Consider the following 24,599-nt stretch of genomic DNA (forward strand, 5'->3'; position numbering starts at 1 on the left):
CATACTCATCTTTATCTTTCTGACTTAGCTCACTTAACATAATTCCTTCTAGCTCTGTCCAAGATCAGAGAAGGTGGGTTCATTGTTCTTGATAGCTGCATAGTATTCCATTGTGTATATATACCACAGCTTTCTCAGCCACTCATCTGTTGTTGGGCACCTGGGTTGCTTCCAGGTTTTAGCTATTATGAATTGTGCTGCTATGAACATAGGAGTACACACTTCTTTTTGGTTGGGTGTCATGGAGTCCTTGGGGTATAACCCCAGTAGAGGAATTACTGGATCATATGGAAGGTCTATATCTAGCCTTGTGAGAGTTCTCCAGACTGCTCTCCACAGAGGCTGGACCAATTTACATTCCCACCAGCAGTGCAGAAGGGTTCCTCTGTCCCCACAGCCTCTCCAGCATTTGTTGCTGCTGTCCTTTTTGATGTATGCCATTCTCACAGGAGTGAGGTGGTATCTCAATGTTGTCTTAGTTTGCATTTTTCTGACAATCAGTGACCTGGAGCAGTTTTTCATATGTTTGTTAATCTTTTAGATCTCCTCTGAGGTGAATGTTTTGTTCATATCCTCTGCCCATTTTTGGATGGGGTCATTTGCTTTTTTGGTGCTAAGTTTGCTAAGCTCTTTGTATATTTTGGTGATTAGTTTCTTGTCTGATGTATGGCATGTGAAGACCTTCTCCCATTCTGTGAGGGGTCTCTTTGTTTGTTTAATAGTTTCTTTGGATGTGCAGAAGCTTTTCAATTTAATGTAGTCCCATTGGTTTATTTCTGCTTTAGTCTTTCTTGCAGTTGGGTTTATTTCATTAAAGATGTCCTTGAGGTGTAGGTGGGAAAGTGTTACCAATGTTTTCCTCTAAGTATTTGTTTCTGGTCTAATATCCAGGTCTTTGATCCATTTGGAGTTGATTTTTGTTTCTGGTGAGATAAAGCAGTTCAATTTCATTCTTCTGCATGTTATAACCCAGTTTTCCTAGCACCATTTATTTAAATATCCAGGTTTTTGATCCATTTGGAGTTGGTTTTTGTTTCTGGCGAGATAAAGCGGTTCAATTTCATTCTTCTGCATGTTACAACCCAGTTTTCCTAGCACCATTTATTGAAGAGAGCCTCCTTCTTCCATTTAATGCTTTGGGCCCCCTTATCAAAGATTTGATGTCCATAGGTGTGGGGATGAGTCGTTTTACTTTTCATGACCCCTGCCTAGGTAGATGGTACACAACTTGGGCCCATAGTCACACAACTGGTCAGTAGTAAAGCTAACATATGAATCTCAATATGCACTGCATGAATGCTAGATCTCAATTCTCTTTCTCATGTCTGGTATTTACATTCCAAAACTGTTCTGCTTCTCCACCACCCACAGAGTAGACTCATAGTCCTTCGCATGTTGTAGAAAAGAAAGGAGCTCATCTTCATTTTTATGTTATCATTCCACACCTCTCTTCTGGTGGATATTTTCTTTTCTTTATTGGGGGATTAATTATTTACAGTCAACAGTAAAATACAGTAGTTGGCACATGTGTAACATCTTAGTTCTGGTGTTTTAATCATGACAATCTGGAGTCTTCTCTGAGTGAGTGAATGACTGAAAGCAAAGAAGTCAAGATTGCATGGAATTCTGGAAATAATGAAATCTTAGTTTGGGGCATGGGAAAGTAAGAGATGTCAGTTGTTCTTTTCAAGGAAGACAAGAGCTGGGCACCATTTAAAACAGAAAGCAAGCAAATACTTGAAAGAAAGGTTAATTGTTAGAAAATAGAGGACAATATTGCTGTGAATAATAAAATTATAGCCAAGCTGGTCTTTAGACCATTTCATCAAGAGAGAGTCCTCTATGAATCTCCAAGTGAGGTTTGTTCCCCCACTATGCACATTATAACTGTTTTTTTTTTTAACTTTTCTCTTGATGATACATCAAATTTGAAATCACTTATTCTGTGTCAACTTCATATAACAAGTTTCACAAGGGCAAGGATGTCATTTTGTCAGTGATGAATTTCCAGCAGTTAGTGTCTGACAGAGTAAACAGATTTTCAATAAAAAGCAATTGTCCACAAAACTAATATGAGTTCTCCATCCAAAGAGTGAGCATGTGTATGCTTGCCAATATCAGTAAGTGAAAAAGAAATTTAATCTGTCCATAACAGAATTAAAAACAATGTGGTCAGCCAATTGAGATAATATGTATTTAACGTTTTTGGGCAAATGTCACTGGTTTCTCACAGTCAGTGAATTGACTCATCTATTAGGTAAGAAGAGTCTATCACTGTCTCTCTCCTGCCTAAAAAGTTCATTAGCTCACCACTGTGTCTGACTTGTTTTTGTTTGGGGCTCCACAACCACTGAACTATATACCCAGTCATCACTACTCTCTCTGGAGTGAAGTTCTCACTCCCTAGTTGATCCCAGGAATCTCCCCAACCTGACTGTCCAGGCTTTTATTGCATCAGTACCCCAGGCACTACTTACCACTCCCAAAAAAAAAAAAAAAAAAAAAAAAAAAAACTGCTGAGCTATGTGTTTGCTGGTCTACTTTCTGGAATACACTCCCCACCCCTCCCACACACACATGCCTTTCTGCATCTAGTAATTCTTATTCTACCTTCATACTACAACTAAAGCTTCAAATACTGACCAGACTATTCTACCCTTCCCACTTCACAGCTTCTATATTTGCCTATAGGGGTCTAAAAATCTGAATTTGTAAACTGTGAGTTCCTGGAAAGCATGCCTTTTACATATGTGAGTTCCAGTGGTAGCCCAGGCATTCATAAAGGTCACTATATTTTCTAATTAATAAATGTAAAAAGAAACCTTGGCTATTCTCTTTTCCTCATCCCCTAAAGACAGTCCCCTCAGGAGGTCCAATCTAGTCTATCTTTAAAACATCTCCTGAATCTAGCCTCTGCTCACTACTTCCATCACTCCCTTAGTCTAAACCACCATCATTTAGTATCTTCATTACCACAATAGTGGTAAAAAAAAAAAAAAGTTTCCTGGTTCCACCTATGGTGTGTTATGCACATAGCTGTCATTGTTGGCCTATTAATATACCATTCTACAATTTGAGACCATACAATCACATCCACTGCACTTAAGATCAAGTCAAAACTCCTTGCTGAGACTCATATGATCTCATATGTATCCCGTTCTTCCTCGTAATCCAACATACCATTTCTCCATCATATCAAGATCTCTCTCAACACTTATTTCATTCTTTGCCTAAAGTGCTCCTACCCTAGATGTCCACACCATCCTCTCCTCTCATTCACATCACTGTTTAGTGTCACCTCATCATACAAGCCCTTCCTTCATAAACACTGTGTCTGTAAGAGCATTCCGTGTCACTCCCCATCTCTTTGCCTTACCTTACATTCCCTAGCTGTATTGACCCAGGAATTCTGTTACCTACTTGTCTAGTAATTTTCTGTCTCTTCCACCATGATAGTAAGATCCAAGGGCTGAGGAGACAGCATATTTTTTTTAGTTTTTTTTTTATTTATTTATTTCCCCTTTTGTTGCCTTTGTTGTTTAACACTGTTGCAGTTATTGATGTTGTTGTTGTTGGATAGGACAGAGAGAAATGGAGAGAGGAGGGAAAGACAGAGAGGGGGAGAGAAAGATAGACACCTTCAGACCTGCTTCACAGCTTGTGAAGCGACTGCCCTGCAGGTGGGGAACCAGGGGTTTCCAACCGGGATCCTTACACTGGTCCTTGCGCTTTGTGCCACGTGCACTTAACCCGCTGCGCCACCGCCAGACTCCCGACAGCATAATATTTTATGCAAAAACTTTTAATGCCTGATCCTCTGAGGTCCCAGGTTCAACTCCCAGCTCCACCATAAATCAGAGATGAGCAGTTCTCTAATATCTGTTTCTTTGTATCTCTCACTCATTAAAAAATGAATAAAAATTTTGGGGGGGAAAAAAAGATAGTAAGATCCATGAGGACCGAAACAGTGATTTTTTCCCCCACAGGTTTTCAGTTCATAGGGACATATAAGAACAACAACAACAAAAGAAGCTCAGTAAATAGTAGCTGAATTTTGGGGGGAAAGAACTTTTTCAAGTCTCTGCACATGGTCAGGTCCCAGTGCTCCATAGCCCAGGTCATACACTGAGCTAGGCCTGATTGAGCAAGCAGTTTTTTTTGTATTTTTTTATATATGTATTTATTCCCTTTTGTTGCCCTTGTTTTATTGTTGTAATTATTATTGTTGTTGATGATGATGTCGTCATTGTTGGATAGGACAGAGAGAAATGGAGAGAGGAGGGAAAAACAGAGAGGGGGAGAGAAAAATAGACACCTGAAAACCTGCTTCACTGCTTGTGAAAGGACTCTCCTGTAGGTGGGGACCTGGGGGCTCGAACCAGGAACCTTACACCGGTCCTTGGACTTTTGTGCTACATGCGCTTAACCCGCTGCGCTACTGTCCAACTCCTGAGCAAGTACTTCTGTACCAGAAGGTGGTGGCAATTTCTACAGAAACAAGTTAAAATGCCCTGCCTTCCTTTTGTATTTTTTTGGTTTTGTTTTGTTGTTCATTTGTTTGTGTTTCTGCTTTTGCTTTTGTTTTGTACCAGAACACTGCTCAGCTCGAGCAAATGGTGATATGGGTGGATTAAACCTGAGACCCCTAAGGCTCAGAGTTGAGGGTCTTTTTCCATAAGCATCATGCTATCTCCCCCACCCCTGCCTTCTTTTCTAAGTATATGAACACCAAACCATCCAGCCATTCCTGTGTTCTGCCTAGAACACCAAGCTGCCTGCCCTAGGAGACTTGAGATATTTGCTGGACACCTTTGATTAAAAAAAAAAAGAAAAAAAGGATGGAGGTCCTGACTTCCCTGGGCAGACAACCTCATCCAGAACCTCACATCTCCAGAACCCTGCCCCCACTAGGGAAAGATAGAAACAGGCTGGGGGTACAGATAGACCTACCAACATCCATGCACAGTAGAGAAGCAGTTGTAGAAGACAGACCTCCTACCTTCTGCATTCCAAAAAGAATTTTGGTCCATATTCCCAGAGGGGGAGAAATGTTAGGGGAAGATGACTAGAGGGCTCTGAACTCCAATTCCATCAAGACCTGAAGAGAGAAGAGGAAAAAAGGAAGGACATTTGGATTTTTTTGTTGTTTGGTGTTTTTTTTTTTAATTTATAAAAAGGAAGCACTGACAAAACCATAGAATTAGAGGGGTACAACTCCACACAATTTCCACCACCAGAACTCTGTATCCCATCCCCTCCCTTGATAGCTTTCCTATTCTTTATCCCTCTGGGAGTATGGACCCAAGGTCATTGTGGGGTGTAAGAAGGTGGAAGGTCTGGCTTCTGTAATTGCTTCCCCACTGAACCTGAGCATTGGCAGGTCGATCCATACTCCCAGCCTGTCTCTCTCTTTCCCTAGTGGGGTGGGGCTCTGGGAAAGCAGAGCTCCAGGATAAATCCGTGGGGCTGTCTGTCCAGGGAAGTCTAGTTGGCATCCTGCTAGCATCTGGAACCTGGTGGCTGACGAGAGTTAACATACAAAGCCAAACAAATTGTTGACCAATCATGGACCTAAAGGCTGGAATAGTGCAGATGAAGAGTTGGGGGGGGGGGGCGGTCCTCCATTTTGTAGATAGCTAGTAGGCATATTTTAGTTATATTCCAAAGGGCCTGTGACTACACTAGGTTTTTTTCTTTTTTTTTTTTTTTCTTTTTCTTTTTTACTCTGAGCCTGAAATCTGATATGCAGGTGGAAGGACATTTGGAAGTAGCAATAGGTGTAGGTGTGACTTAGAAAGGAAGGGAAGGGAGGACCATAGCAAAAAAAGGGGGGAATATATATAAATATAGATCGATAGTTACAGAAATAATAGTTAGCCTATGTCTGTGACCTTAAGAGAACTACTACATTCGAACCCCGGCTCCCCACCTGCAGGGGAGTCGCTTCACAGGCGGTGAAGCAGGTCTGCAGGTGTCTATCTTTCTCTCCTCCTCTCTGTCTTCCCCTCCTCTCTCCATTTCTCTCTGTCCTATCCAACAACAACAACAACAATAATAACTACAACAATAAAACAACAAGGGCAACAAAAGGGAATAAATAAATAAAATAAATATTTAGAAGAGAACTACTACAATTTCCTATGGAGAGAATGGGGATATAGAACTCTGGTAGTGGGAATAGTATGGAGTTACAGCCCTGTTACCTGATAACTTTATAAATCAATACTAAGTCATTAATAAATTTTTTAAGTGCATAGAGGTTCATGTTGCCCTTAAGCTTCCAAAAAAGGTTTTTCCTCTAGTGCCCAACTCATGAAGTTGATCAGAAGTACCAGGCAGTGACAAACACCTACCTGATGAAGAATAGGATAAAGAAAGTCACGATTTATTGCTGAATGAAGAGCTCATAAAGTTTCAGAAGCAGGCTAAATGGAACATAAAGAGGAAAACTAATACCTACACAGAAGTCCCCAGACCAGGGACTCCTGATCTGAGCAAAATATAAACTTCATGCTTTATGCTTTCTCTTCCTCCATTACCACCCTAGGGTGTGGGAATCTATGGCAGCCATCCACTTGCCATAGACAATTCAAAGTCTAGAAAAGTAAAACTAGATAGAGAAAGAAAAAAAAAAAGGTCTCAGTATAACCTTGATGAAATATGGTAACATAATAGGATGTTCCCAAAATCCAACAGCTGTGCTTCCCTTTTTAAAAAATGCAGAATATTGGGGGCCTGGCAGTAGCACAGCAGATTAAGCACACATAGCGCCAGGAGGAGGACAAGGAGGAAGAAAAGGAGGAGAAGGAGGAGGTGAAGGAGAAGAAAGACTTGCAGCATTACTCCACCACCTGTGAGGTTTCCCTCCTGCAGGTGGAAACTGGGGGCTCAAGCCCAGGTCCTCATGTATGGTGATGTGTGCACTGTACAAGATGCACCACCTACATATCCTTAAATATCTTTTTCTCCATGTATCCGGATATGGGAAAAATTTAAAAGCATTAGGGTAGATAGTTTGGGCTTGGATTTGGAGTTTTATAGTCAATGGCCCTGCCAGATCACTTACTTCATATAAGCCTGAGTTTCCTCATCTGTGAAATGGGGACAGTAGAAAATAATTTCCTGGTACTTATATGAAGAGTAAAAGTTAACATATGTGATACCACACCATACTTAGTACATGTTAAACACTCAAAAAACAGCAGCTCCACTATTAAATGCACCATCAAGACAGCTGAGGAAATGGCTCAACATCAGAGCTCAGGACTTACATATGTAAGATCCTGAGTTCAGTCCTATGTGTTGCATATGCCAAAGTGATGCTCTGGTTATCTTCTTTCTTTCTCATTAAAAATAATAAGTTAATAAAACTTAACAAAAAAGATCCCCTAGATCTAAGATTTGCCCTTTTCAACCATGGAAGTAACTGTGTCAACTCTGATTGTGCTTTCAAAATGAATATAAATGTGAACTATCAGTAAGCAGATATGTTCACAATTTTTAAGTGACCATATCTATTAATGCATATAACTCCTACTTTCCATCTTTCAGGTAATAAAAACAAAACAAGTACTTGTTTGCAGACCACTAACAAAGTCTCCAAACTGCAAAAAAAAAATGCTTCAGGAAGAGCAAAGCAAAATCATATCATGTGTTCTGAACATTTAATTTACATTTTTTGTCTTATTTGTATTTTGTTACAAAGCAATCACCTTAGTGATGGCTGAGCAGATCCAAATGAGCCATTAGTCTGAAAACATCCTTAAAAGATTTTTCTTTTGAACACCAAATGATTTCACATTATTGCTCTTTGATCTACTCTAATCCTTTTGATATTTTCCTAAATTAGAATAAAATATTTTTAATTGGTATTTTCTTCTCCTTTTTTTTTTTTTACTGAATTGGTATTTTATAAATCAGTCTGTTATAGTTTCAAACAGGAAAGGTTTTACAAGAAACACCAAAATCCAGGATATCTTTTAAGGAATAATTTTGTTCATTTGAGTATTGAAAGTAATTGTGTCTTCACCTCACTCAATGTTTCCAATATCTCTCTAGAAGTAATAGTTTAAATTCAATGCACATTCAAGGGATGACACTATGAGGAATATTTTTAAAGTTAATATTTCTGTCCTTAAGAAATCTAATTTCATTATTTTGGGATTCTAATTCATGTATCCTACATTTTCACAAATCAGTGTACTAATTATGGTGATTGTCCTTCTATGACCAAGACTCAAAGACAAATGACATTTTATTTATTTATTTGTTTATTTTCCTTTTTGTTGCCTTTGTTGTTTAACATTGTTGTGGTTATTGATGTCGCTGTTGGTGGTGGATAGGACAGAGAGAAATGGAGAGAGGAGGGGAAGACAGAGAGGGGGAGAGAAAGACACCTACAGACCTGCTTCACCACCTGTGTAGTGATTCCCCTGCTGGTGGGGAGCCAGGGTTCGAACTGGGATCCTGATGCCGGTCCTTGCGCTTTGCACCACGTGCGCTTAACCTGCTGCACCAAGGCCTGACTATCGACAAATGACATTTTGAAGTCTCTGTTTGGAATAATAATGAATCTGTGTCTGACAGTTACTTTAGATGGAAGTTTCTGTCATACTGCAACAGAGCAGAGGAAACCTATTTCTCAATCAAAAAAGTGTGTATCAAAGAAGTCTATCAATGCTGTCTCAGCTGAGCTTGTTTAGAACATCACCCAATTCAAAAAGTCATTCAGGGTTTCAGAGATAACAATAACCTGGGACCGCAGAGGCCCCCAGGTTCAATCTCCAGTACCACCGTAAGCCAGAGCTAGAGTACTCAGTAGCCCTGTTCCATTGCCTAACAGCTGTGTAGCCTTGTCACTTACCCTCTTTGTGCCTCAGTTTACTCATCAGTAGAAGGTACAAGTTTACATGTATTAGTGTAAGAAAATATATTCCAAGAGCTCAGAAGAGTTTCTAGTAAGCACCTGAGTCAATGTTAACGGTTGCCATTTTCAGCCATGCTAATGCTGGTAATGCTATCATTACCTGTTCAAACACACTCGTACAAAAGGCAATCATTAGATTCTAGGTCTTTGCTCTGTACTGAAAGTCAGAAAGAAGTGTAAATACTGTTCTGGACTTGAAGGACTAAGCAGCCCAAAGTGTAAGTCAGCAGCTCTTAGATGAAGTATGGGATAGGAGAAAGGCCAGTTTTCCCCTGCAACAATTTCTGGCCCTTTTTTTTTTTTAATATTTATTTATTCCCTTTTGTTGTTGTTGTTGTTATTGATGTCGTCATTGTTGGATAGAACAGAGAGAAATGGAGAGAGGAGGGGAAGACAGAGAGGCGGGAGAGAAAGATAGACACCTGCAGACCTGCCTCACCTCTTGTGAAGCGACTCCCCTGCAGGTGGGGAGACAGGGGTTCAAAGCCAGTCCTTGGACCTTGCACCACCTGCGCTTAGCCCGCTACCCCACGGCCCAACTCCCTTCTGGCCCTTTTCTAAAGGGACTCCTTGCCCTTCAGTGCAGGATTTATAAACTCTTCCTTAGTTCTTGTCACATTTTTCTCTTGCATTCAAATCTGCAGGAGATAAGAAAATCAATAATAGTTATACTTATTTACTGTAATAAGCCGTTTACTCCTAGTGGGTTACCTGTCTGATTATTGTCACTTGTGCTACATTCCATAAAACAAAGCATCCACTGAAACACAGTAGTAATGTTTTTATCTTGGGTATATAAAGAAATTAATTTTATTTTTCAGTACTGCTAGACTTCTGTGAGGTAATTTATTGTGTAATAATAATATTGTATATTGTGTATTGTCTAATATTGTATATCTTTTAATTCAAAGATAATGGTGTGTGTATGTGTCTGTATAATATATATTTATATATGCTAAAAATAATTAACTGTGCTATTAATAAGACTGTTCTCTAGGAGTGATCCAAATAGGTCTGAGCTGACAATAGATAGGGAAAGAAACTTGATCCAAATTTGGAAGAATGCTTCTCCTCCAACGAAGAGTAAGATATTCAGGGTCTATCTCATCTGTGCATTCACCTGAACACACACTTGCATGCTGGTTGATTACCTGGGAAATAAGACCTTTTTTGGGCAAGTCATTTTAGGTGATTCTGTTAACAAGGAAAAGAACATCTATTAAATTTGGGAGCCTCGTTTTCTGGAATCCCAAGTTCCTCTTTGTTCTTCTTCGTTGATAGAAGCCAAAAACTCTTCATGATCTGTTTTCTATTTCTGATATCTTTCTTCTGCACTCTTCCCACTTACTTTCTTTCTTTCAAGTACAGATATTTCCTCCACTTCTACCCTCCTCTTCAAAACTGATGAAAATAAGATATAAATCTGTTTTAGAGATTATCTTTTGCTTCCCCCTATTTACTTTATCTTTACTGAGATCTTTATTTTCAGTTTTATTGAGATATAATTGACATATAGCATTGCGTACATTAAAGGTCTAGAATGAAATGACTTGGCATAAGCATATATACATATTACAAAGTGACTACCACAATCAATTTAGTTACCATCTATCTGACAGACTATTCTTTAAATTGTCTTTTGCCCTTAAGTGTTTCTTCAGGTAAGCACTTGTCTCAAGCCTTCCACTGAATTTTTGTAATCAATTTATTTATTCATCCAGTATTCATTTAGTACATATTGTGTTCAACATTGTACTACCTACTAAATGCATAGTGTGAAACAAGACCAGTGTGGTCCTTGGCCTCATAAAGTTTGTAATCTATATTTTGATAGTAGTGAGTTTTGTGTTGCTCAGATAGGTAAGCAAATATATAATTATAAATTATGAGCTTTACAAGGAAAGAAAACAAAACTCTTGAAATTAAACTATCTGCTATGGATTGGGTTTCTCTGGGGTGATACTTAAGAGTCCTAAAAAATGACAAAGAGCCTGTCATGCCAAGCTGGGGGGTTGGAGCAAAGAGTAAGCTCATGGGGGCTTCCAGACAGGAGTCAATAGTGCTGTACCAGAACAGAGTGTATCATGGTGTGTTTGAGGAACTAACTGGAGACCACTGTGGTTGGAGAATAAGGAGGGAAGAGAAATGTTGCTGAATAAGCCGGCAGAAGCCAAATCATATAGTCTTTTGTGAGCCATGTTAATAATTTTGTATTTCCATCCAAGAGCAGTGAGAACAAATCAAACTTCTAAGCAGTGGTCTGGGAGATGGCGCAGTGGATAAAGCATTGGACTCTCAAGCAGGAGATTCTGAGTTTGATTCCTGAGCAGAATGATGTCTGGTTCTTTCTCTCTCCTCCTTTCTCATTAATAAGTAAAATCATAAAAAATATTTTTTAAAAAAGTTTTAAGCAAGGGGATAACATGATTTCGTCTGTCATGGAGATACTGCATGGACAATCGGTGGAGATAAGCAAAGGTAGAAATAAAGAGAAGATAAGATTACTATAGTAGCCCATGTGAGAAACGACATTTTGACAGGCCCATGTCTTAGATGTAGTAGCGAGGCTAATTGCTCTGGATTCTGAGCTCTGCAGGTGTGTGGCTCACAAATACTACATTTAGCTTCTTTTTCCTGAACAATACTAACATTCACTTTGAAATTTGTCTGTAACTACCACTAAGGTGTTTTGATTTGTTTTTAGCTACTGTGCTAATAAGACCACATGGTAGCCTTCTTGTCAGTGACAGTGTCAGTATCATGAGCAGCTCACACAGGTTATATCCTTCAGGCGTTGCCTTATATCTAGATCTAGGGTAGTGAAAATGAATGTGAATGTAAGTTGACAGGCATATATATTTGATGCTAAGAATAATAAATTTGGCAGGGGACTGTATTTGCAATGTGAGGAAAAGAAAGGATCAAGGACAACTCTTACGTGGTCGCTGTGTCATTAACTAATATAGGGAAACAAGGCCTTGAGAAGACCTGCCAAACTGATGATGCTAATATATTATCCAAGAAGAGATACATGATATCCAAGAGGCAGCTACATGAGCTTAGAACTGGTAGCACAGAGTTCAGCACAGACACCCAGAAATAGTGCTGTTATACAAAAGCTACATCAGTAGATGAGGATACCAAGGAAAGACTAACAAAAGAAAATGACTTAAGACCAAGACCTAAAAAGTGCCAACATTTAGAGGCCAAATAAGAGGCAGAAGGCGGAGGAAAAAGAGGAAGAAGAACAGGAGCAAGAGTAGGGGGATGAGTAGGTAGAGGAGGATGAAGAAGAGAACAACCTTCAAAATGTATAAAAGGAACTGCCAGAGAGCTAGAATAAAGAGCAAAAGATAGGAATATTATGGACAGTAAGTGTTCAGTTTGTTTATGGGAGTAGTTACCTGTGTGAGATGTGAGAGAAATATAAGGATGAACACTGCAAGGTGACCTATGAATTTGATTACAGATACTGCTGGTGACCTTGCCACAAGCAGTTTCACTAAGGTGCAGACAGAAGACAGGCAGAGGAATTAGTTTTAAAAGAGAGAGAGAGGAAGGAAGGAAGGAAGGAAGGAAGGAAGGAAGGAAGGAAGGAAGGAAAGAAAGAAAGAAAGAAAGAAAGAAAGAAAGAAAGAAAGAAAGAAAGAAAGAAAGAAAGAAAGAAAAAGTCTCCTTTCTGGCTTTAGTCATTGAACATGAGAGACAATGTTTAGACCACAAGGCTGCAGAAATCCCAGCATATTTGCATGGTTAATTTCATCTTTCAAAGATGAGTCTCTTGTTGCTTCTGATTCTAGCCAGAAATATCTCAGAAAAGATGAGCATTTACTTCATAAATGAACATGACCATATTCTTTTTTTTTTTTACTTTGTGAAAAGAATTTTATTTGATCATGTAATTGGTAATAACTAATATTCAATTTCAATTATATCTTTATCAATTTTTTGAGAAAATGAAAAAAATTTTAGAATATGAACCTAAATACACTATCTAAAGTAGCTTAAGGCATAAAAGTAGAAAGTAGACTAGAAATACCATACTATAGGCTTTCTTTTTTCCTCCAGGGTTATTGCTGGGGCCCAGTGCCTGCACTATGAACCCAGGGCTCCTAGAGGCCATTTTTTCCCATTTTGTTGCCCTCATTGTTGTCCGTATAGATGGTATTGATGTTGATGTTGTTGGATAGAACAGAGAGAAATCGAGAGAGAGGGGAGACGGGGGGGGGGTGTAGAAATAAGCACCTGCAGACCTGCTTCACTGCTTGTGAGGTGACCTCCCTGCAGGTAGGGAACCAGGGGCTTGAGCCAGAATCCTTGTGCTGGTTCTTTCACTTCACGCCATTATGTGTTTGACCCGCTGCACGACCACCCGACCCCCCCCCCATACTATAGGCTTTTATGTAAACTTGTAGTTCCCTCTTGCCATAGAAGTCTGTTTCTACCTATCCCATACAAATAAATTGCATGATCGCATTCTTTAATCTGAATCCATAGTCAGATTCAAAGCAAAAGAAAGAGAAAGTAAGAGAGATGAGTGGAGACAGGGAAGACAGGGCTTGAAGAAAACAGAACTAAATGAGGTTAACTCTTCTGGCTTTTCTGTGTCAAGATTCCATGAAACTTAGAATATAAAATGTTAGAGATGAACTCTTCATTATCACCCAAGTTCATGTCACCTTGATGACAGAACAAAGGGATAAGGACTATCTGCTGCCTGGCCTTGCTTTCCAGAGTTTTGCAGGCTTATTCCCAGCATGAAAATGGGAGGTTTCTTGTCCAGAAAAATAAACACTATTAAACCACATATGTGATTATCTACCTTTTAAATCATTTTACATGATCTGGTTCATTTTAATTTCTGGCTAATATTCTTTTTTTTCTAATACTCTTAGTTAGTTTTTAGTTATTGTTACTAAGTATTTAATGAACTATAAACACTGGAGAAATCATCATACATGAAGAGGTTGCCTTTTTTATTTTTTGTATTTTGAATAATTTCACTTTCTGGTTTATCATTACAAGTAAGATATTCAGAAATAAATTATTGTTCACTGAAAGGTTCTAGTTCCTTTGGTCAACAGCAGTCACTGAGCATGTCCATTTCACCTGCCTTGATCCTATTTGCAAGGAAAATTTTCTCAATAAGTGAAGAGTAAAGAAACCCAATATTTTACTTCTAGCTGCCCCATTGTAATCTTAGTCAAGTCACTTAACCTTTCTGTTCTTCAATTCCTTTTTTCAGAAAATGATATCCTAATATCAACCTCTCTGTATTTCAAGTAATTTGGGGCCTGAATTGACCTATAGAGGTGGTATAGTAGTGGGAAAAACAAATTTCTACAGTGTGACATTATCAGCATGCTCTAAGTTAGAAATTACCACTGTGGGGCGGATGGTGGTGCACCTAGTTGAGTGCACAAGGAACCAGGTTCAAACCCCCAGCCCCCACCTGCAGGAAGAAAGCTTTGCAAGTGGTGAAGCTGTGTTGCAGGTGTCTCTCTGTCTCTCCTTCTCTATCACCCCCTTCCCTTTCAATTTCTGGCTGTCTCTATGCAGTAAATAAAATAAAGAATAAAAAATTGCAAAATTTTTAAAACAATTGCAAAAAAAAGAAAGAAATTGCCACTGTACAACTACCCTGAGGAAAACTACTTTTATACCATATCTTCCTATGTTAGGGGGGTTGTTGCCGCTCACCAGTTTATATTTTATAACTGACTAGATCAAAAGTACATCAATTTCCATCAAATACACAAGGATACGGGGATTTCAGAAAAGTCCTGGAAGTCACCAGAGATATTCAAGATACAGCAAAACTGCATTCAAGAATCATAGCCTACGGGAATGACTGACATAATGCACTTAGTCAAGAGTATTAGTTTGGCCTCCTCTAGAATCTAGTCCATATATAGGTAGTCAGTGGGTCACAGAAGAAAAATATGGCTCCATTGTGTAAGAAAAATCATTCTCTCACCACAAGGTTCTCTTCCCCTTGAATAAGACCACGAGGCAGACATTTTATCTCCATGATGTAAAAGGTCAGAGAAATTGAGTAGCTCATCCAAAATCACATCACTGGTAAATGCCAGAAGCAAGATTAGATTTCAAGTTTTCTTATGCTTGTCTCTCCGATTTTTTTCTCATTATTTGAATATGATAATAAGTATCAGTCTATGGAGAGAAGAGAGAGAATATTGTGTTCTAAGCACTCCACTTAAACTTCATTTCAATGAGAAACTTTTATATAATTGATGTGTTATTGTACACATAACTAGAATTATTGATCAATCCCACTTGCCCTCTTTCCTTATCTCTATAAATTAGCATCAAAAGTACTTGATAAAATATTCAACTTTTAAATAAAGCAGAAGACCCTTGATATCCACAGGTTATGAATGCCTGAGGACCTCTGATAACCTTTTACAGAGGCAAGAATTTGGATCAGATGTTCTGAGGTTAATGTGTGGAACAGAATCTTAGAGAGGAACTTTCTCTGTTCAGATATTAGTGTGGGTTTAATTCTATGGGAAAAAATTTACACCCTCGGGTATATGCCCAAATTTGAGGATTCTGAAGTCCTTGGAACACTCCTTAAAAATCTGAGGGTTCACTATATTGGATTCCCCTGCTTTAATTTTGCTTTAACAAAGATAAAGTCAAGAGTAATATTAGTGATCATAGTAGTAACTAATTCATCTCAGATTCCTAACACATCCTTATACTTGGCTTCTGACAAGTCATTGCTTTAAACAATCCATTTCTTAGTTTTGTCATTCTCTTTTATGTACTTTTTGTAAAGTGTGTTAAATCTTTTTTTTTTAAGTAAAGAGATCTTAAACCCCAAATAAGTGTTGAAACTAAGACTATTTTCTTTCTGGCCCTTCTATAATCTTAACGACTGAAAAGAATTAAGAACAAAGATGTCTACAAAACAACAATGAATATTATTAGGTGAATTTATCCAAATTCTTAAGAACATCTGTTGGTAGCTTAAAATTTTGCTTTGAGTGACACCTAATGGTTGAGATGGTCATTCTCCCAACTTCTTCCAGATTAATTCATACCAGTGTTTCTCAAAGTTTGGTTCTTGAACCATCTCCAGAATCATCTGGGAGCCTTGTTTAAAATACAGAGAAGGGTGTGCAAAATAGCTCACTTAGTGTGTTGCCTTGCCATGTAAGTGGCCCAGGCTGGAGTCAAGTGTCTAACACGTTGAACTAAACTTCAATGCTGTAGAGTCAGTCTCTCTCTGTCTCTGTCTCTGTCTGTCTGTCTGTCTCTCTCTCTCTCTCTCCAGAAAAAAAAAAAAAAATCAGCCTGTACTGGTAAAGCCCTGGAGATGAAAACAGGGAATGAATAAGTAAATAGCCGAGAAATCCTTAGGCCTTGCTCTACTACAGAAATCTCTGGGTCTGGCCACCGGGTAATCTGTATGTTTCACGACTACCCCAGGTGATTCAGATGTCAACTAGTTTGAGAACCACTGTTGTTCAAGAGCTATCAGGACAGATGTCCACACAGGACGGCCTGACCTGATGGCCCCCCGCCCCCGCCCCAGGAAATTCGGGGGGTGGGAGTGGGACGGCTTCGGTGACCGCCCTGAGCCACCAATGTGGGGCAGAACGGGTGGAGTGAGGCCGGTGAGGGATGCGCGGCTGCCCTCTCGGCAGTGGGGTGGGGGACACGCTGTGTGGGGACACCCGAAGCAGCGGCCCTGGCGGCCTGCTCTCGTCCCGGGTGGAGCGAGGTTGCAGGAGCGCGGAAACTGCAGCGCGGCCGCTAACGCCTGTGCTTCTGCCCCGCAGACGAACCCCGCTCCCGGAGTCCTCCCGCTGCCGCCGCCGCAGGTCAGCCGGAAGTAGGCGCCTCCCTCGAAGACGTCCTCTCTCCATTCTCTCCATCACATCCAGCCCCACCCTCCGACCCTTCCCACCAGATAAGCCCAGACCCAACTTGGGATATCAAAAGGGAACACGACGTTAGGAAACCAAAGGAGCTTTCGGCCGGCGGCCAGAAGAAGCAGCGCCTCGGGGAGCAGCAGAGGGAGCGCTCGGCGAGCCCGCGGAGGGCCGCGCGGCCGAGGCTCGAGGAGGCGCCCGGCGGCCAGGAGCGGCCCGAGCCCGGCAGGCCCTCCTCTGAGGCCAGGGCGCCCGGCGCCGCGGCGACCGAAACGACAGACGCGGCCCGGCCTGCGGGCGGGAAAGAAGGACCCCGCGCCGCGACGGGCCCGCAGTTGGGCCGGCAGGAAGGCGCCGGGGCCGCGCCTGCGTTCGCGGGCCCGGGCGGGGGTGGCGGGGCGGAGCGCCCGGGCGCGCGGGAGGCCAAGGGCAGGGCGGGCGCGCGCGGGGGTCCCCGGCCGGGAGCGAGGCCGCCAGGGGGCGCCCCCCAGCGCAAGGCCGCCGTGGCGCCGGGGCCCTGGAAGGTGCCTGGCTCTGACAAGCTGCCGGGCGCCCTGAAACCCGGCGCCTCGGCTGCCGGCTGGTGAACCGCGCTGCTGCCGCCGCCGCCCGGCCACCCGGCCGCCCGGCCGCCCGGCCACCCGGCCGCCCGGCCTGGACGCCTGCAAAAGCCGTTCTTCTTAGGTTCCGTCTCACGGCGTTTTAATTTATTTTCACTGACACACGCATCGACCCACGAGGCAGCCCGGCCTGCGGGCCCCGACGTGCAGGCCCCGGTGTCTGATGAGCGCGGGCGGCCGCGCCTCCACGCGCAGACCTGAAACTGATCCTGAAGCCTCCCGCTCCGCTGGGGGCCGGGGGGGGGGGCTTTGGCAGCTATGGAAGAACCAAAATAACGTGAAGAACATCACAGAGAGTGCAGTGTAGCTTTAGTAAAAACAGGAAAATAAATTTTTAATCCCCCCCCCCACTGCATGAAGGATTTGGATGTCATCCAAACTTGATATCAAGAAACTGGACACGTTAGGAGCAATCACAAACTGGAATATCGCCTTAAAAAAAATAATTAAACTGCACGGAGCAAGCTGAAACTAAGACAAGATTATATCTTTTAATTGATCTGAAGAGTTGTAAATAAATTGTTCTTGACATATCTAGACAGGGGTTCAAGGGTTTCTTTGAAACATTCGGAACCGTTCGCCCATGCCGTCTCCATGGCTCGCCCTGGGCATCCGTCACCGATCTTAGCGCCGTGTTCCCTGCCTACTGCAGGCTGAGGTAGAAGTCTAGTGAATTCATTGGTGTGATGCCATTTTTACTGCCATTTCTGTAATCAGATCATATTTCTGTACATTTTCAGTGGTAGGGGGAAAAAAAGGTTTGAAAAAGTGTTTATCCTAGAGAACAGTTTTGCCATAAGTCAGGACCTTGGCGTTTAGCTCATAGACCTTAATTGGTTTTCTTCTAAAATATGAATTTGATAACTAAAGAACCACAATTTGTTTAATCAAGATTGGCAATGCTGCAGTTTCTTTTAAGAAAAGGCTTTCCTATTGACTCAGTAGCAGATAAGAGCTTGTCAGCAGTGTTATATTTCATTCACTTTACTGTCTTAATTCTCTTTCCATTACTTCATTTTCACACTCAGAGGCAATGAATTTCTCCTATATTGCTCAGATTATAATGAATCCTTAATATCAAAGTATCGTTATTATGACTAGTTTATTTTCATTAGGAGCATGAAACTCTACCATTCCTTTCTGCTTAATCTGCTTTATTCCTTATTCTTTCTCCTTTTGTTACCATTTGATTGGCTTTTGTGTTTTGTTTGCCAACTTTTTTTTAAAATCTCTCGAACAACCTGTAGTATTTCTGTCTACCTTCCTGGATCCTAGGCTGAATCCCCCAGTAAAATTCTAAGTTTTTTCATTCTTTATCTGTTTGACTATTTCCTTGTAAAGTGTTACCTTCAGTTAATTATTCATTTGGTACTTATTTGTAGCTACACATATTAAAAGGCAAAATGTTTCTGAGGGCAATTTATCTTTAATGTGCCCTGAGTGAATACAGCCTCCCCTTACCCAAAGCCAGCCCCTTACAGTAGTTCAAATGCAAATCAGCCTCACCTGCACTTGTAGACCAGTCAGTAAAACCTGGAGATCTGCTCTTCTATCACACTAGGTCACAGTGTGATAGGTCCTGCAGTTGACTCTCTCTTTGTAAATGCAGTATATCACTTGAACACTAGCCATTTAATTTGCATCAGGCATACGAGTCGAGTCGTTTAGTTGTTTGACAAGTGGAGAATATGGTTGAAAGCCTCCAGTGAAGGGTCTTGCAGCTTACAAAACGCAATTCCCAAAAGTGAAACATTCATCAAACAAAAGCACAAACACATGTAGCCGTTTATAATCCTTTGGTTTAATCTCAATTAGTCTTTCTCCCCTGGACTAGAAATCCAGTATAGTTTGCCATTAATTTATTGAATCTGGTTTTGGACAATGCTCTGTAGTGTAGCTGCACGTCCTGGTACTGTATCCTCTGACCTTTATTTTCCATGTGTTACAAAAGGAAAAAAAATTGAGATTACGCTTGCATAAACTCTAATTTGCACAGTTCACAGCTACTACTTGTGCAGTAATTGCTTTATGCAGCTGTAATCCATAACCTGTGAAGACAGCACATCATCTAAATCCCATCCCAAATAATATTTCTGTGTAGTGTTAGCTGTGAATTTACCCTGTACAGTTGTATCTCTATAAATATAATTCCATGTATTAATAGTCACAGAAAGACTGTAAGTGAGCAACTATTTTTATGAAGCGCACCACTATGGATAAATTAACTTTTACAGAAATCTTGTTTACTGTATGATATTCTAAAACACTGTCAAATAAAATATATATCCAAAAATCTTTTCCTTTTCCAATTATATAGACTGTGTGTTAATTTGACGTGTGAGTTTTGAGGTCCACTAACCATTCGTAAGAGTTAGCTTAATTTTTAATACCTGCAGCTTTTGTAGATTTTTTTTAATGCCCCAATGGGACATTAAACATCATGTCTTTAAAACATTATACACTTGAATTACACGGGGAAAAAAAATAGTGACTTTATATCACCCACAGACACAGAATTTTCTCCTCGAACATGGTGGTTGCCTGTCAGCTTTACTACTGCCAGTTATGAACTGACATTATGTTTATGTTCTACCCAGACTGACAATGAGCCCTTTCCTAGAAAGGGGTTTAAGATATCGAGCAGCAATTAATTCCATCACATTTTGTTTGTCTGTTTTTGTTTTGCCTCTTAGTTCATTTTTTCATGCAAAATTCCAAAGAGTATTCACAAACCAACCTTTAGTGAAAAGTAATGTAAAAGATGCAAAAGGAATGGTTGATTATACCATTTACAATGACTGCATTAGCACTGAGTTTTACAAGGTAAGAGGATGATGGCCATCCACCTTCAACAAATCAGCAATCCAAAGAAATAGTTCTCATCTCTAGTCTTGTTAAGGCTTTTCACTGATGTTCACACACCTGTCCTAAAATTCCCAAACTGTCCCTTTTTTACTACTCCCCTGCCAATTTTTAAAATTATTTATTTACTTATGAAAAGGAGGAGGTAAAGAGGTTGGGTGGTGGTGCACCAGATTAAGCGCACATAGTGTGAAGCGCAAGAATCCGAGTTGGAGCTCCCAGCTCCCCACCTGCAGAGGAGTCGCTTCACAAGCAGTGAAGCAGGTCTGCAGGTGTCTGTCTTTCTCCCCCTCTGTCTTCTGCACCTCTCTCAATTTCTCTCTGTCCTATCCAACAATAGCAGTAGCGGCAACAACAGCAGCAATGAAAAAGAGTGCCAGGAGCAGAGGGTTCGTGGTGCAGGCATGCCCTAGCGATGACCCTGGAGATATAAATAATAAATAAGTAAGTCAGTCAGTCAGTGAGGCAAGAGGAAACTAGAGCATCACTACATGCATTGTTGAGAATTAAACTCAGGATCTCATACTTGAGGGTCCAATGCTTTATCAACTGCACCATCTTCTGGACCACACTCCAGAATATTCATAACTAAATGGTTTTCATATTTTTTTAATTGAAAAGGTGACATGACATGAAGTCAAACATAAAAGTTAACAACATTCATAATAAACAGACGTTCTTAATGAACTACTCAGGGAATGATCAATAAGTGCAAGCTGGAAAAGTAAAACAATGTGGTTCTAGTGACTTTTGGGGTGGGGTGGGTAAGAAGAAAGCCATTACAACATCAAAAAAAAATAGCACTCAGAGGTCAAAAAGATTAGGACAAGGTCAGAGCGGGTCTAGGGCGAGGCCAATAAAGTGCCTGGCCTACAAAGGGGCCTGATCATAAATTCAGATATCTGCAAGTTCAGGCAGGAAAACCAAAAAACTGGAGAGAGCCAGATGGAGACTGGGAAAACAGAGAAACATTTCCCTCCTCTAAGCTGTCACTTTATCAAGTCCAAGTTCACTGATGAACAGACTTGCAGTTACTCACCAGAAAAGAAGAAAAAAACCGGTAAGCCCTTTACCCCCTCCTTCCCTCTCCCCTTTTCCCCCCTCCCCTTCTCCCTCCTTCTTCTCCCCCCTCCCCCCCCCCCTTATGCCTACACCTCTAATAGATTCCCTCTCTCCACTGTCACTGGCCATCTCAATCAGCATCAACATAATGGACCTCTTTGTGGACTCCTATGTGGATCAACAGTGGTAGGGACTACCCCATTCTCAGAAGAGAGGTTGGACCAAAATTCTCTAATGCCCAAGAAAGATGGATCTGGCAACAGATGCAGCCTAGAATATTCCTAGCTAGGACCACAGAAGGCGAGCTCAGACCTACAGGGATGCAGAGGTTACACAGGCTCCTGCACTGAATATAGGCCCCAGATCAAATTGACGGGGTTTACAGTTAATGGTATTTAGATACTTTTCCCAGATTTGGGAGCTACTCTCTCCCCTGATCCAACTTTCTAGTCCTATTTGCAACCATGATACCGTTTCTCCAGATAATACCTTGGGTCTACCTGCATGTTAGTTGTCAGGCTCAGCCAAAAATTAGTAAAGTCATGGGCCCCTTGGAATATACCCAAAATAGACCTACTAACTTTTTCCAAAATGGGAACCCCAAATCTCATCTGCTGTAGTCTTGCCTTTAGGTTCCTGATTATTAAACAATTTGTTCTTCTTTACATCTTAATGCTTTTTCAGACACCCAGTTGTAGATGCTACCATGATGCCAACCTGACTTCGCTGGGCAGACAACCCCACCAATGTGTCCTGGAAAGCCATCTCTCTGGAGTCCTGTTCCACTAGGGAAAGATGTAAACAGGCTGGAGTTATGGACTGACCTGCCAAGACCCTTGTCGAGCAGAGAAGCAATTACAGAAGCCAGACCTTCCACCTTCTGCAACCCATAATAATCCTGGGTCCATGCTCCCCAGAGAGATAAAGAATAGGAAAGCTTCCTGTGGAGAGGGTGGAATATGGAACTCTGGTGAGGGGAAATGTGTGGAATTTTACCCGTATCGTATGGTTTTGTCAATATTTTCTTTTTCTTTTTTTCTTTTTTATTTATAAAAAGGAAACACTGACAAAACCATAGGAAAAGAGAGGTATATCTCCACACAATTCCCACCACCAGAACTCTGTATCCCATCCCATCCCCTGATAGCTTTCCTATTCTTTATCCCTCTGGGAGTATGGACCCAGGGTCATTATGGGGTGCAGAAGGCAGATGGTCTGGCTTCTGTAATTGCTTCCCCACTGAACATGGACGTTGACTGGTCGGTCCATATTCCCAGCCTGCCTCTCTCTTTCCCTAGTGGGGTGGGGCTCTGGGGAAGCGGAACTCCAGGACACATTGGTGGGGTTGTCTGTCCAGGGAAATCTGATTGGCCTCCTGGTAGCATCTGGAACCTGGTGACTGAAAAGAAAGTTAACATATAAAGCCAAACAAGTTGTTGACTAATCATGAACCTAAAGGCTGGAATAGTGCAGATGAAGAGTTGGGGGGGTGGGGGAGGGGTCTCCATTTTGTAGATAGTTGCCAATCTCTTGCCCTTACACTTGCCTTTCAGCTTCTGCAGTCCTTACTTTGATAAGGTTAGCTTTGGAATGAGGGAAGTGTAATAGAAAGAAGGAGGGTATCTAAGTCTAAGTAGACACAATTTCATTATGGACTTTGTATTGACTCACTGCAGACTATTGTGTACTTTTGCTTTCAGGTATATATTTTGCCCTAATTTATGGATACATGTGAACATATGCTCTATCTTATGGGACCTGGTCTGTATCTGAGTTTTGGGACTTTCTTAGTAAATGAACCACCTGGAATGGAATTAGAGAACACTATAAAAGGAAAAGTCTCACCTGAATAATGAGGCTGAAGGGTTGACATTCCACACCTGAAGTCTCTGGACACAGTCTGAAGTGAAACATGCTGAGGCGGTACTTGTTATGTTGACTAGGTTGGGATCCATGGATACAGTATCATTTGGTATGAATTGAGAGAAGCATGCAGGAAAGTAAGCCCCACCCTAGAGGTTTCAGGGGAAAATATAAGCTCTATAGAGGAAGTGGGAGGTTCCTGCTGTCTTAGGGTTTAAAAAGACAATAGATAGTTATTGCTATAATCATATTATTTGGTAATTGGGTTAACTTTGAAATATCCCTTTGTTGGGATTTGCTGTATCATACACAGCATCACCATAATTTATGTCCTTTGACATTATTTGTATATAGCTGTGCCACCGGTTGCTTCTGTTCTCCCTGGTCTAAGCTCTTTTAAGAGAGTCAACATATCAAAGACTCAGCCTATGGTCTGTGCATTAAAAAGTTTAAGACATTCAATCAATTTTTCCCCTTTCATATTAATTAAATAGTGATTTATATGACTATAAATTAATAGGAGCATACATAAACACCATTCCCACCACCAAAAGACTGTGTCCCATCCCATGCTCTCCCCTACCCCCCCCACCAGTGAAGCCGAACTTCCACCCTCACCCTCAACCCAGAGATTTTTACTTTGGTGCCCTACTCCAAATTTAGTCAAATCCTGCTTTTTGAATTTACTTTTCTGTTCTTCTTTCACAACTTGTGTTTATGAGTGGGATCATCCCATATGCGTCTTTGTCTTTCTGACTTAGCTCACTTAACATAATTCCTTCTAGCTCCATCCACAATGGGTCAGAGAAGGTGGGTTCATTGTTCTTCATAGCTGAGTAGTATGATATTTTCTATTTTTATTTTATAAATAAATTAAATTTTTAAAAAAGAAACACTGAGCGAAAAGAACAAAACAAAACACTACCACAACAAACCATCAGTAGCCCAGTCTAGCCTGCAGCCCAATGATTTATAGCCTCTCTTGAAACAGCAGCCAGGTTTTCAGCAGAATCCCCTGCTTTTATCAGAGTCTGATTCACCTTCCAATCTGTGGCTTCTACAGCACCCAGAGATAGTAAAAAGTATGAGCTTTGAGGTCCAGACTTCAAATGTATAATCTAAGCAAGAGGCAGTCTGCCAGAAACCCAACTCTTGCTCCTGCAGAAAAGGTGGTTTTTCTGGGGTGCTGAAGACACTGAATCAGCATACAAGTTCCCTATGGCTTATCTGAAATTTTGTTTTCTCTTTCTTAATGAGTTTTCCCCAAATCATATAAGCCTGTGACTACTCAAAGGTAAATCTGTCCCCTTGCACTGTTGATGCTGCTGTTTTTCAAGCCAAACTGTACTAAGAGCATTTGGACTT

General features: G+C 41.1%; 1 protein-coding gene and 1 long non-coding RNA gene across 10 annotated transcripts in view; one reads left to right on the plus strand and one right to left on the minus strand.

The window, feature by feature from the left end:
- The window catches only part of MAGI2 (membrane associated guanylate kinase, WW and PDZ domain containing 2), a 1,693,309-nt gene that overhangs the window by 1,663,043 nt on the left and 5,667 nt on the right, over positions 1-24,599 (plus strand). For 4 of the 9 annotated variants that reach the window (XM_060196334.1, XM_060196336.1, XM_060196335.1 and 1 more), the window contains one exon: positions 16,735-17,460. The exons of 1 other annotated variant lie outside the window; for it this stretch is intronic. In XM_060196334.1, coding sequence (XP_060052317.1) covers positions 16,735-17,414 — 680 coding nt within the window. In that variant the 3' untranslated portion in view covers positions 17,415-17,460. Of the gene's footprint in view, positions 1-16,734; positions 17,464-24,599 lie in introns of those variants that run through there. 4 more of the 9 variants (XM_060196337.1, XM_060196338.1, XM_060196340.1 and 1 more) reach the window with 2 other exon arrangements.
- On the minus strand, positions 1,089-16,741 carry LOC132539909 (uncharacterized). The gene is made up of 3 exons (XR_009551196.1): positions 14,904-16,741; positions 5,000-5,098; positions 1,089-3,469 (listed from the first exon to the last, which is right to left on the minus strand). It is a non-coding gene; the product is annotated as an uncharacterized LOC132539909 (long non-coding RNA).

This window comes from Erinaceus europaeus, chromosome 8, assembly GCF_950295315.1.
Source record: "Erinaceus europaeus chromosome 8, mEriEur2.1, whole genome shotgun sequence".
NCBI classification, from domain to species: Eukaryota; Metazoa; Chordata; class Mammalia; order Eulipotyphla; family Erinaceidae; genus Erinaceus; species Erinaceus europaeus.